Below are 14,536 nucleotides of genomic sequence, written 5' to 3'. Positions count from 1 at the left end.
GCAGTCAAAATTTAGATCAGTGTTAGCTCTCCTGTGAGTTTTTAATACCCTGCAATAGAGCAAGTCTCTGGAAGTGTCGTCACTTCCTGCCCTAATGCTTACCCTATTCCATTTCCAGCTTTAACCCAGACTAATGCTGTGAGGGAACTAATTACCAAGGAGCCTGGTAAACATTTTGAGTTCTAGTAAAACTTCATCCAGAAATGTAAAAGTATTTAATTCTTTCTCTTTACAGTAAGTTTGAACTGATAAGGGTGTAGGTGGGCAAGCGGAAGTAATTATAAGGCCAGAGGCATTTTTGTGGTTTAATAGAGGCAGAGGCCAATTATTCAGTTTTTATTTAAGTGAAATGATGCCAAAAAAGGAGGTTCCTGCAGAGCAGCTGCACTTCTTCAGTGTCACAAGTGTCACAGACAGAACTTTTAAACGTGATATATAGCCGCAGAAGTAAGGAGGCTTTTGTTTGGAGTGCATGCTGGAGAACTCCTTTATACAAATCAGCCGGCAGATGACGGACAATGATGAAAATTTGATTCTTTGAAGTCATAATAGTCATTGAAATGTGTGAAATTCTGGTATTGAAAAGAGAGCGGCCAGCAAGACTCTCATTCCTGGGTGGCTGCAAGAAGCTTGCTGGGAGGTTTTTCTGCATTTTGACACCAACTTCCCATTGCTTGTACCTCATTTTGTTAAAAAGAAAAAAGTTGAATTCACACAAGCAGGGACTGATGATAACCGAATCAATGTTTATATGAAAAACTAATATTTTATCATTAAATATTATTAGGATAATTACATTTGTGACTAATAGAAGTAGGTTTCATTTTTAACCCAACTGTTTAAAAGAAAGTTTTACAGTTCAGCAAATCCACTGACTGTATTAATATGATTATTAGAACTTATAGTCTTTTTTTTTTTTTTTATTAATTTATTCTTGTTACATCTCAATGGTTATCCCTTCCCTTGTATCCTCCCGTTCTTCCCTCCCTCCCATTTTCCCCTTACTCCCCACCCCTATGACTGTTCCTGAGGGGGATTACCTCCCCCTCTATATGTTCATAGGGTATCAAGTCTCTTCTTGGTAGAACTTATAGTCTTAACTAGTGATTTGAAGTTCTTTGACACTAACTTTTTTATTCTAAAAAAAATCTATATCCTGTAAATTCTTATTCTGTGATTGTTTATTAAACCTGTAATGAGTTTTTTGGTCTAAGTCTCTGTTGGTTACTTAAAAGGAATTTAGAAGCATGAAAAGAACAAGTATTTCCTATATTCTCATTTTCTGGAGGCAATGAATGATTTTTTTAGTTAAAATAAATTATAATAAAGGAGAAAATTTTGAATGAAAAAGAAATTAGTAAAAGACAATATTGACATCTTTAGATCATTTCTTTTATAAAAATAGGATTTTAGAAAGATCACAGGAGATGAGTATTTTAGTGCAAAAGTAGAAACACATAGAGGATTCCATTAATTCAGCAGTTTAATTTACAGTTGTTTTATTTTATTTTATTTTTTTTGCAAAAGTTGAGTCACAGGTAGCTATTCGTAAATTGAAAGAGAAAAGAGATCATTGGAGACATTCACCGTAGGGCTCACAGAGCTTTCCAGGGTTTGCTTGGAATATTGGAGAGGGAGCATTAGCCCACTGCAAAGCACATCAGAGAACAGGTTCTTGTCACGAAGTGATAACAACAGTGTCAGTGTGTTTTACAAGTGTGAGAAATAAGTTTATCTAGGCTGCAAGTGTATCTGCAGGGACTTGGAACTTTCGAGCTTCTGTGACCATTAGGTGTCTCAAGTATGTGAGCTGTCAAGCCGTTTTATTGTCTATACTGCAGCAACTCAGTTGGGCTGCAGGCAGGCACTATGTCTTCTGCAGGCCAAAATAGTGAGTCTCAGGACAACTTGCAAGATCTTCAGTATTCAGAAACTTCTTGCTTGAATATCAGCTTTGAATTGGAGCATGTGTCAATAAATAAATAAATAATAAGTTCTATGAATAAGGAGACATGAAACATCAATGGTCATGAGTTCAGATATAAGTGTAAGCTTTATTGGTTTTATTTTGTCATGTATGCATCACAATTTAGAAATAAAAAAAACAAATATTTCCTATAATCTCATTTTCTGGAGGCAACAAATTAATTGAATGATTTCTTTCATTCAGTTGAAGAAAAGCTATGTAGCATAATTTGATTCACTAGAACCATGGTACAGAACAAGAGGGGTTGATGTGGGATTTGCAGAGGATGCCCAACAATTAATGTTACAGCATGCTTATAAAGAGTGTTTATGCCTTGCTGCAACTATGACAAGGATATATGATCTTACTCTTGGGGCTAGAAAGATGACTCGGCAGTTAAGAGGGCCTGAGTTGACTTCTCAGCATCACAGGTGGCTCGAAATTCCTGTAATTCCAGCTCCAGGAGCTGTGACATCCTCTTCTCATTCTTCACTTGCACTCACATGTGTACATAGCTGCACACACACAGGCATACACATTTATCAGTAAACGTTTTTAGAGCTATATTAGCCCAACAATGAAAATATTAGATAATAAACAAAATGGCAGCTAAAAAGAAAGAAATACGCATTGAGGACACCCCCCCCCCCAACACACACACACACGCAGTGCTGTGCCACTTCAAGCTCTAAGTAGAGGACTTTGCTTTATAAAGTCACTCCTTAAGATGTAGCACTAGGGCTGGGAATATGCCTTAGTAATAGAGTGCGTGCCTAGCATGGGTGACACAGTAAGTTCAATTCCCAGCATCTCCAAAAATAAAAAAGTGTGTGTGTTTGTGTGTGCCATGGTGCCATGCTGGGGATTAAATCCACACCTTGTAAGTGCTAAGCAAATGCCTAAAATGCCTAAAAAATAAATAAATAAAAAAAAATTAAAGTTTTAAGCCAAACCTGGCAGTTAAAAATTACCAAATGTTAACAGAGATACTGGGATCCCCCATTGGGTTTTTAGCCCCATTAAGGAAAGAATTTGAGAATCTCAGGGACGGTCTAAGTTTGAGTTTGAGTTTAAAAGGGAAAACCCCAGGGCAGCGAGCTGTACATCTTGTACAGTTGTTAGGTGGGGGTATAGAGAAAAGCCCATGACATTTGGTTAAGGCAGCATGAACAAGCAGCCACTTGGCAGTGATGGGAGCTTTAAAAACCAACACCAACAAAAACCCAAAGTACCTCCACATGCCTTTATCCCAGCACTCAGAGAAACAGAGGCAGGGGCATCTGTGAGTTCAAGGCCAGCCTGGTCTACAAAGCAAGTTCCAGGACAGCCAGAGCTACACAGAAAAATCCTGTCTCAAAAAACTAAAAAAAGAAAAAGGACCTTCCTGAGTTCTCACTCTGAACTTTGTGCTGGCTCCCTCACAGGGACTGCACCAGGGTGTAGGAGCTCTGGGAAGGAAAAGTCTGTTATCTCTAATAAGCACTAATTATTCTTTCTATCTCTTTAGCATGACCTAAGGTGAACCTACCCTCAGAGGGCTGGTGCCTCTGTGTGATTGGCTAGCCCCATGAGATTAACTCTAATGGGAGCAGACAATGCCAGTGTCTGCATGGAAGCAGATTCTATTCTCTTGGCTGGGAGGTAACAACTTTCCCTTAATGGGCCTTGTTGCTACCCTATAGTCAGTCATCCCCACTGAGGAAGTCATTCTCTACAGGCTCCTGAGGAATTACCATGCCTGCCCGAGAGGTGGGAGCAGAAGACATGCAGGCTTGTCCTCAGCTACTGGACACAAGACGTTCTACCCAGAAGATGGAGAGAGGGAAGGCAGCAGTGTGACGGGCTGTCGGAATCCAGGGCTGAGCACTGGCGTGGCGTGCACTAGGCCTTGAGTTCAAGTTGTGCAAAGGAGAGGGAAATGTTTTCCGGCCTTTTCACTGTGCCCCAACACCAGCCCCCAAATTTAGTATTTACAGACAGCACAGTGCAGATGTATACAAAACAGCATCAGGGTAGTAGTGACGTGAGAGAGAAAGATTATCCCGATTACAAACAAGTTAGAAACCAAGTGTATGGAAAGAGGAAATGAGAAGAGCGCGTCACTGATACGTAGGTGTTTAAAGATGTTTGTTTTCTTGTTTGTCCGCAGGACATCACTACTTTAACTGGGGTTCCAGAAGAGCACATCAAAACCAGGAAGGTCAGGATCTTTGTCCCTGCTCGCAATAACATGCAATCTGGAGTAAACAACACAAAGAAATGGAAGATGGAGTTTGATACCAGAGAGAGATGGGAAAATCCTTTGATGGGTTGGGCATCAACGTGAGTACTTTGAATATTGTTTTCCGATTTTCTATTGAAATAGTGATTTTTTTTTTCTTTAAAGATAATACTAATTTTTCTTAGGGCTAATACGTTTGTGAGAATTCTTTTTAGTATAGTTAGGTTTCATTACAATGTAGAACATGGAATTATATCTGTTCCTTTATGTATTATAAACATCCACATGTGTGTGCCTTAGAACAGCAAACTTCATAAGTACTAGCCTGGACACTGCTGAGATACGCATTGATATGTGGCATTAAACTATGAATAGTGGTAAAATATATTCTGGTAGTGACATTAATAATTTAGTGACACTAACTTGGTTTTGTTTTACTTTGTTTTTAGTTAGTTTGTTTTTTTGTTTTTTTGTTTTGTTTTGTTTTGTTTTGTTTTAAACAAGCTCTCGCTGTGTAGCATTGGCCAGCCGAGAACTTGCTATTAGTCCAGACAGGCCTCAGTGCTGCAGCTGTCATCACATCTTTCCTTAGTGCACCACCATACACAACTTCAGCTTGTTTTTAAATTAAAATAATACTCCTGTGTAGCATATATTTTGTTTGTTAGAGGTATGAAAACTAAAATCAGAAATTAGCTAATTTGAGGAAAATATATAATTTCCTGAGATCTTATGATTAAGATTTACATAATAATTAATTATAAATTAATTTTTATAACAGTAGAATAAATTTTAGAAGACATGTTTGTTGCCGTATCAGGAGAGTTTTTGTTAGATATTCTTCCATTTTAAAATTTCAATAGAATTATATTAGGCAAATTATGTAAAACATAGTTTCTAGAAGGATGTATCTTAAATTTTATATTTCATGTAATATATGGAGTTTTTGTAAATCATATTTTCAGAGACCTAAGAAATTTATTTTATTTTTATTTTTATTTTTAAAGATTTGTTTATTTTATATATTGCATATGAGTGCTTTTATCTGCAGAAGAGGGTATCAGATCTCATTATAGATGGTTGTGAGCCACCATGTGGTTGCTGGGGATTGAACTCAGGACCTCTAGAAGAGCAGGCGGCGCTCTTAACCACTGAGCTATCTCTCCAGCCCCGAGACCTAAGAAATTTAGAAGAAAAATCTTCGTCCATACATAGTGGTTAAAATGTTATGATCATTCTTTTGAGTTACATGGATTTCTATATGTTCATCTGTACCTGGGATTTACATATTAATGCATTTTCAGTGATAATGCAGTAGCAGAGCCTTGAGTCAGCAGTTACACTTGTGTATTTAGCTTGTTTCTGGGGAAAGACTTTAGTTAAGAATATAAGGCTAGTCAAGATGGCGGTGAATACTTTAAATGCCTATGTTTTGAAGGTTGGGTCAAGAAGATAAGGAGTTTGAGGCCAGCTTGGATTAAAAGCTGAGAAAGAAGAAGAAAAAATGAGTTGGTGTGAGGGAGGGGAAAAGGGAAGAAAAGGTTGAATTTTCTGAAATTATACATACCTATTCCTACCATCACAACACTAATGCCTAGATTACTAGATTAACTAGTAACTAGATTACAAACAACTAGATTCACACTAGAATAAACATACAAATGTATATACACATTATATGAAACAGCCTTCAAATAAAGACCCAAAGAAACATAGCACCTTGCAGTGACAGTTGTCAAGTAAAGGAATGCCCAGACAAAGGAGCTGTGATCTTACGGTGATTAGCTGGGGATGCTGGCCAGGCTGCTTTGTTTAAATTCCCATGCCTACCCTGTGTCTTCAGGGGGACAGTCCTTTCCTCTAGGTCTCTGGTGGTCACTGCTGTAAAGAACATTTCATAATGACTGCAGAGGAAGTTCAGAGAATTTTGTTAGAGCCTGCTTCAGGGCAGAAGGGCAAGAACAGGCCAGGGAGATCTGGTTACTGACATTTTAGTTTCTCAAATGCCAGATACCATGTTTTGTGTAGTGTATCTTAAACCTTATCAGTGGGCTTAGAAAATAATAATTTGTTTGCACAAATGTTCACCCAGTCATGATCATAGCATTGCTCCTAGAAATATCACACGTTCTGAAATACTGATCACTTAATATATGGGATGAAAATTACATACTCTCCATGTATAAAAGGTAAAGCTCTTTTCAAAATAGTTTGTCCAAAGTAAAAACCTATTTTTAAAACAAGAGTTTTCTATAGTTATTTTGTCGGAAGTGTTATTTTGCATCTTAATATTTTATAAAATTTAGTTCTTTTGTTGTAATATTAATAACCACTAACTTGAAAAATACAGGAACTGTCACATTTATTGATATTAGAATCAAGCTTTTTTTCTTCCAATGTTTAGCTTTTTTACTCTTTTTTTTTTTTTTTAAGATTTTATTATTTATTTTATGTGAGTGCTCTGCCTGCATGTACACCTGCAGGCCAGAAGAGGGCATCAGATTCCAGGATAGATGGCTGTGAGCCGCCATGTGGTTGCTGAGAACTGAACTCAGGACCTCTGGAGGAGCAGGCAGTGCTCTTAACCACTGAGCCATCTCTCCAGCCCCAATGTTTAGCTTCTTAATCACAGAAAAAGATAGTATAAAATTATTGCTTAAACATACTGAATTTTGGCTTCTTTTGTGATGTACTTTAAAACCTTTTTATGAAACAGTTAAATTGGAAGGTGAAGTTTTTACATTTACTTCAAAGCTTGCCATTTACAAAATTTACTATCTTGTGCTGGAGAGAGATGGCTCGATGGTTGCGGACTCTTCAACAAGGCCTAAGTTTGACTCCCAGCACCTACACTGGGTGACTCACACTTATCTTTAACTCCGGCTCCAGGGCAGTCTGACACCTCTGGCCTTTTGCAGGCACCGGAATTAATGTACATATACCTTCACACAGACACACATGCATACACACAATTTAAAATAATAAAAATCTTAAACTTTTATATCTGAAATAAATGAATGGCCTTACCATAATTTGGGTTCTCAGCCTCTCCATTTTATTTTATCATGATATATCTAATATTAGTATGTAGAACATAGGAAAAATACTTAGAGCCTAGGTATATATGTCTGAAGGTTTATGGTTGTGTGCAGGTGTGATACTGATGGTCAACTCTAGGGCTTTATACATGCTAGACAAATATTCTGAGTGATCTACATCTTCAGCTTATAACTTTCTTTTTAATGAGGTAGCTGCTTTATTTAATGGGAGGGAGAAAGTATCTATTCAATAAATGTCAGTACTTACACAGCTCTCTTGAGTATGAGGCAAGCCAATGACTAGATCTTATACCTAATATACATCTTTTTCTAAAGACCCAAAATTGCCTCATTTAGGTGACCTAGCCGTGACTTTTTCCCTAGTAGATTACCTTTGGTTTGCATCTGCCATGTGGATGGATTTAACAAAAACCTAGTCCTACTGATGGAGACGCATCACAGTTCAAAGCACGCGATCCTGACGCCCAGTGTCTGGACAGGGAATCTGTGTATTTCGGAGGCTCTTTCCTGACTTGTCCGTAGCACACAAATAGAAAGACGCAGATCCCTAGAGTAGACCATTGCCAGCAGAAGGCAGCTCTGCAATCCCTGCATCAGCCCGTGACAAAAGCTTCATCCCAAGTGCTTTTCCTGTGTCAGTGGAGGAGTTCTGGGGCTTGCTAGGGGAAGTATGCTTCGTGGCTAATGAGCATAGTTTTGGCTTTCAATATAGTGAATAAATATCATTAGTATCTATTTGTACTATTTAAAAAATAAATTTGAAAGGCCATCTTCTAAAGTGTGCCTTCACTTTTTAATACTGTAGTGACATTTTGTATCTGAAGTGCAGACTTCTTATGTTCTTTTAATTACCTAAGTCTTTTAAATGTTAGAACTCAAAGGTAAAAGTTTATCTTTATGTAAACTTAAAATATTATAAGATGCAAGAGTCATCACAAGTTTGGCCCAAGGTTTATTCAGTAAAAGTCGCCTTAATCCAGTAGGGTAGCGAGTGAGGGCCGGAACCAACCATTCCTAGGCAGTAGTAGAACAGCTAGTCGGCTGTTAAACTCTCGTGGTTTTTCTTTCTTCTTAAGCTTGCACGCCTCTCTGCGGATTCCTCCGTCACGGAGTCCGCCCTGCGTGTCTGGGTGCTCCGCAGACAGCCCTGGATTTTATGTCGCAGTTTTTGCTTTGTCAGGCTACGTAGCGCCTTTCTTCATGACCGTGTTCCTGTCTGTCTGGAATGCAGAGTCCTTAGGGGAAACTGTGAGCCATGTTCCCATCTAGTTCCTGAGGGAGGGAGGGAGGGGGGAGGTGGGAGAGTCCCCTCCAGTCATTCCTGCTAGTGCTCTGTCTTCCTCCAGTTCTCTCCATTTTGTTAAGAGTTTAAAATTGCTGTGTATGCATTGGTTAGTCAGGTACACTTCCTTAGCTACCCGCTTCTTTGTCATTCCTGACTTGGAACCCGAGTAGTTGAGAATTGAGCAAATAGATAAAGATTGAACAACGTACAGCTGGAGAGGATAAAGTATGAGAGATGTTGTGGAAAAGGTTGGTACTCAGAGTGGGCCATGAGAGATGGTTGGGGTGGACTCCATACGTGGGGGTGCTAGGAGAGGGTTCGCAGAGGCAGGAACAATTGAATTGGTAGGAAATTTCATATAGATTGTGTGTTCATAGACACAAGTCTGATGCGACTGGTTGGTTACTAGTCTGACCATACTCCACAAGAGCGTAAATGGGTAGGAGGTGGAAGCCACTGCGGCAGACAGTAGGAACTGTTTGAAGTTTCTGAACTGGCACTGGGTTTTGGAAAATAAATAATAGGAAGATAAGTCTGGTCACGTGCTAACGGGTGTGTTGGAATTTAAAAGAAGAGACAGAAAGATTAAGTTCTTGTTAGCAATATAACCTAGAAAGAACTATGAAATAGAGGAAGGAAAAGGAGAATGACAAACCAAGCTGAAAGAATGATTGATTGCTTGTTAAACTTTTGCTTGTTTGTTTATTGTTTTGTTTTGTTTTGAGACAGAGTTTCCTTGTGCAGCCTTGGCTACCCTGGACTCACTTTGTAGACCAGGCTGGCCTTGAACACACAAAGATCTGTGTGCCTCTGCCTCCCCAAGTGCTGGGATTATAGGCGTTCGCCACCACTCTTGTTACATTTTTTACCATTTAACTTACATGTATTTCTTCACAAAGCAAAAACAATTAAAAATCTGTCGTCTTTATAGGAAATGGATCTGTTCTCTTGGCTTCCAAAGTTTTTTTCCCCCTAATTTTTTTCACTATTCTTACTCTGAACTAAGTCAGTGTACCTATCAAAACTCAGGAAACCACTGGGTCATATTCATATTGACACTTTTGAGTATAGTTTATCTTCCACCTGAGAAATTATATGCACTTAGATGAAGGAATATCATTACAAAATTACCATTTGTTTTTGGTACTAAGACAGCTAAGCAATAGAAGGTTTTTCCTTTCTTACAAAGGGGATTTATTATAGAAATGCATACGGTTATAGGGATCATTTAAAAATCCCAGAAAAAGCAGCCGCAGTGTAGGACCAGAACTCCACCAGCATTTGCAGGACTTCAGATCAGGGCTCTGCTTATATCTTCTATCTTCCTGATGTCCAGTTTCCTCAGAGTATTTCCTTTTTTTTTTTCTCTAAAGATTGAGTAGCATGTAGTGCAGGCTGACATTAAATTCTCTATGTATGTGAGTCATGACGTTAAATTTCTAATCCTCCTGCCTCCATCCTGGAATGTTGAAGTTACAGGTGTATGCCACCCATTTCCAGTTTTATTCAGTTCTGGGGACTAACTTAGGAGACATCTAGGCAGGGACCTTACCAGCTAAGCCATCTCCCTAGACCCCTACTTACGTTATTTCTGAACAAGTATTTACCTCCGAGAGATTTACACTAAACACTTGTAGCAAACACAGGTATACTTTTGTAAACAAAAGTAACAGCAACATTTAGAAACCAGGGGGCATTGTAAAATGTCTGTGTGGATTTATAAACTGACAATACTCTTCTATATTGAAGAGCTCAGTCAGGTGTCGAGTCTTAGAATGTTTGTTTTTGTTTGAAGTACACCTCTGCCTTAAAGAACATAGTTAGTGATCCGAGAGTAGATGCTGTCTTGTTGTTGTTGTTGAGGATTCATGGTGCGGATACGTCTTAACTAGAGTGGGGTTAACGTCCCAGCCATCCCATTATAAGTAGAAAATGTTCTAAGTTCAAAATGTGTTTCCTACAACCAACCTGTAGAATGTGCAATTCTAGCAACACAGTTGTTTGCTGCTCTGGTCCAACATGGCTCACTGGCTCATTGCTGTTGCTCAGCATTCAGGTGAACATTTAAAATCTGAAAAACAGCTGGACAGTGGTAGCTCACACCTTTAATCCCACCAGCCAGTAGGCAGAGGCAGCCACAGGCAGAACTGTGTGAGTTCCAGGATGAGCTACAGCCCCAGCCCCGAGCTCAGTGTTTGTAATAATAATAGTCTTGGGAAAATTGCAGAGGTGCAAACCCTCAGAAACTTTATAAGTTTCAAATTAAGTTTTCACGTGCATACTTGATTTCCTGTATGTATTTTTTAACTGTATAACTTTCAAGAAAGATTTTGTCATTTTTTTCTGTGTAGCCAGGGCTACACAGAGAAACTCTGTCTCAAAAAAGCCAAAAGAAAAAAGAAGAAGAAAAAAAGAGAAACACTTTTCTGAAACAATGAGTTGTCTCAATTGGTAAAAATCAAGTCCTGTGATCTCCACGTGTACCATGGCATGCATGTACACACACACTCACACACTTATACACATACCAAAATATTTGTAAAAGACAGACTTTTTTGGGAATGAATATTGCTCAATCATCATCATAAGGTTGAACTTGAATATTTTTATACTTATGACTTTTATTATTAGATAATGCGTACTAGAAAAATCAGGTTTAACATAGAAATAAATTATTGTATTTAGAGATTATTACAGATAAAATATTCTGTCATAATTTGCTTGATAATATAGCAAAAGCATTATATTTAAGGCACTGATTATCTTGCAGCCAAAGCTGAATATTAAACCATGGAACCTCTCTCTTCTAGGGCTGATCCCCTCTCGAACATGGTTCTAACATTCAGTGCCAAAGAAGATGCAATTGCCTTTGCAGAAAAAAATGGTATGTTTGAGCTTCCTGCCTTCCTTTCTAAGTCGAGCTAAGGTTTTATGTTCTTAACCTTAAAACCACTTAATATGAAATATGGGCAGATACTCGGGGCTCTTCCCTTTGCTGGGGTTGTTGACCACTGGTCCTCAGCAACACGGAAGCAGAAACGACAAACTGGGAGCTCGGTGGCTTGTGGACATGAACGGAAATAACATTCCAGAACCAGGTGCAGGGAGGCAGATCATTTATTTGGGTTAATGAGGGTTATCTATAATGTTTTGGGGGGTGATTTCCAAGGTGGGAGAATGTCATTGGCTGACGGACTAAGGTATGCCTTATTAATGCAGAGAGGCACTCCAGGAGTCCCAGGTGCTTGCTGAATGGGTTCTTGTTGTGAGAAGGGGAGTTGGACCTGTAATTTCCCTAAGGACTGCGTGATGTTCTTCTGGTAGAGCATGTGGGGATCTGGGCTGCTCAAGGCAGAGAAGAGGAAATCTGGTCGAGGGAGCCGAGCCCTCCATTTTCACTGAGCTCAGCTCTTTCTGGGAATGGTGCCCTGCAACTTTAGCAGCAGGGTTTCCTGATAGTCACTCACCACCAAGCCAGAGTTTAATCCCTGACACCCCTTGGTAGAAAGAATCAACACCCACAAGTTGTACTTGGACCTCTGCATGCATGCTGCAGTGTATATGTGCACACACAATAAATAAATGTAGATAAAACTTTTTTTTAAGTATGTGGAATTTGAACTGAAAAAAAAAATCATTTTATGTATCTAACCCATTGGTTTTTAGGTTTGTTCGCTTTTCTCCACATCAAAATTTCTCCCTACCCTGATCACAAAATATGTAACTGAAAGTCTAGTGTAACATCAAAGACCAAACTTGAAATAGAGACAGAGAATAAGATCACTGGTTCAACACTTACCTAACAGTTACTTAAAATCTAATTGCATGTGTCATGGTCTATTTCAGTTTTGACATTTTACAGTAGAGCTCTTTCTTCTTTTGATCTAAAAATCTGAGGCCTATTATTTTACCTAATAGCCTTTTAATTACTTGAAGGTAGTTGTTATATTCATTCTAAACTTCCCTTTAAGCTTAAGTGTAAGCATAATTTCAACAGTGCATTACATTTATGTGGTATAAGAATATATGGAAGCTCTTGGGAAAGCAATAATATATTAGTTTATGGTGATCTTGCTACAAACAAATTTTTAAAATTCTTTTTAAAAAATCATTTTCTGCTATTAAGTTAATATATTGTAGTGAAAAGGAGGCCTTGGGGCTAGAGCAGTATACTCAATTTTTTGAAATTATGTGTTTAATTTCATATTGGATTTAGTGTTTGTTTGTTTTTCAGTTAAAAGTACTTATAAGGGGCTGGAGAAGTGCCTTAATGGATAGGATTGCTGTTCCTTTGGAGAACCTAGATGCCATTTCTAGTACCCACATGGCAGCTCACAGCTGTCTGAAACTCATACACGTAGTGTCCAGATATATATTGCAGGCAGGCAATACACATGAATAAAATTTTAAGATAGAACATATGGCCAGGCACAGTGGTGTGCACCTGTAATCCCAGCACTTGGGAGGCAGAGGCAGGCGGATCTCTGTGAGTTCCAGGACAGCCTGGTCTACAAAGGGAGTCCAGGACAGCCAGGGCTGCAGAGAAACCCTGTCTCAAAAAAACAAAGTACATGTGAAATAAGAACATCAGGTGTGAATGTACCTAAAATGTAGGCAGCTGTTAATGATTGTCTCTGACCTCACCTCCCTCCCTTCGTCTAGCAACTTTGCAGTACAAGATCTGAGCTTCCCCAGATCAGGTGCAGACAGAACCCCACTGAGACAGGAAGTCCGTCATCATAGAAGGAGCTCAGTTGTTATCCAATTATGTCAGGCTTTGACCATTGACCTTTCCAGGAGAGTTCCACATCAGTTTAAAGTACATTGTTAGTATAAGGTATATATGAAAAACTAGTGTTATCTAATACATTTCATGTAAAAATATAAAGGCACTGTAAATGTTTCTAGAATATTTGTTGTACTTCCTTGCTTAGTATTTCGTAGCCTATGATTAAAAGTCTCATGTCAGGATCAAGGGTATACAGGGCAGTGGCTGAACATACCATGAGCTTAGAGCCAAATTAACTGTGTTTGAAACCATGGCTGGTCACCATGACTTTGCACTTGAGTTTCCATATGTAAAGGAGAGTTGCTGTGAGGATTAAGTAAGTTAATAAAAGGCAAAGTTATTAAATATGGTCTGACACATCATGCATAAAAGTACATAAGTATGCCACCTTAGTAATAGACCAAAAGTGTTTGTTCAAAAGGGCTAAGTGCACTTTCCTTGGACACTTTTTGGCCAAGTTCTCAATTTTTTAATATATTTTATTAATTTATTCATATTACATCTCAATTGTTATACCATCCCTTGTATCCTCCCTAAATTTCTTACACATGAAATTGCTGTCAGCATAACCATATTACTAATTTGATATAAAATAACATTGTAAAATATTTCTGTATTTTAATTAAACAGTCCTATTAATGTTTTTCATCCTTTCAGCCTTCCATACTTCATGTCTCACACCTTCCAAATTACTCATCCGGAGTTTGTATCATGAGTTCAATAACAGGAAATCTAATTAAACTGTTAAATCCCTTGCTAGTCTTTCTCTTAAGTGGTCAGAAGGCGCATATGACTAAGGTAGCTATGTGAACTGCAGGTGTGAAGTAGACGCTGCTGTTATTGAAATCAGGTGATTTTCTAATTTGATTTACCTCCCCAGGAAAGAAAGTTTGTTAGTCAAAGTCAGTAGGAAATGCAACTTGAGAAAGCTCGGCTGATAGCGACTTAGAAAACTCTCACAGTGGATTAACTTTTTCAGTCTGCAGAACTGCAGACCTGTCTGAGTCACTGATCTGTCTTCAGCACCTTCACAAAGCCTGACATAATCTGTACCCAGTGAAGTGAAGGACTCTTTGGTCTCAAGAACTTAAAGCTACACTGATTTCCAGGCTAATGCCATGTTTTGTATTCACTGTGGCGTTTGTGACCTGCCGTGTTTCTTTAACATTTAACATTACGTGTCTTTAAGTAGGTAGGCCCTACTTTCTCAGGAATA

At 38.6% G+C, this 14,536-nt stretch overlaps 1 protein-coding gene across 1 annotated transcript in view; it reads left to right on the top strand.

Annotated features, from left to right (window-relative positions):
• Positions 1–14,536, top strand: part of NDUFS4 (NADH:ubiquinone oxidoreductase subunit S4) — a 95,372-nt gene that overhangs the window by 61,775 nt on the left and 19,061 nt on the right. The window contains exons 3-4 of the mRNA XM_084802320.1: positions 4,116–4,288; positions 11,342–11,415. Coding sequence (XP_084658446.1) covers positions 4,116–4,288; positions 11,342–11,415 — 247 coding nt within the window. The remainder of the gene's footprint in view (positions 1–4,115; positions 4,289–11,341; positions 11,416–14,536) is intronic.

This window comes from Acomys minous (genome assembly GCF_964271855.1).
Source record: "Acomys minous genome assembly, chromosome: 11".
Taxonomy (NCBI): domain Eukaryota; kingdom Metazoa; phylum Chordata; class Mammalia; order Rodentia; family Muridae; genus Acomys; species Acomys minous.
Note: the sequence above shows the minus strand (reverse complement) of the source record. Positions and strands in the feature narration are given on the sequence as shown.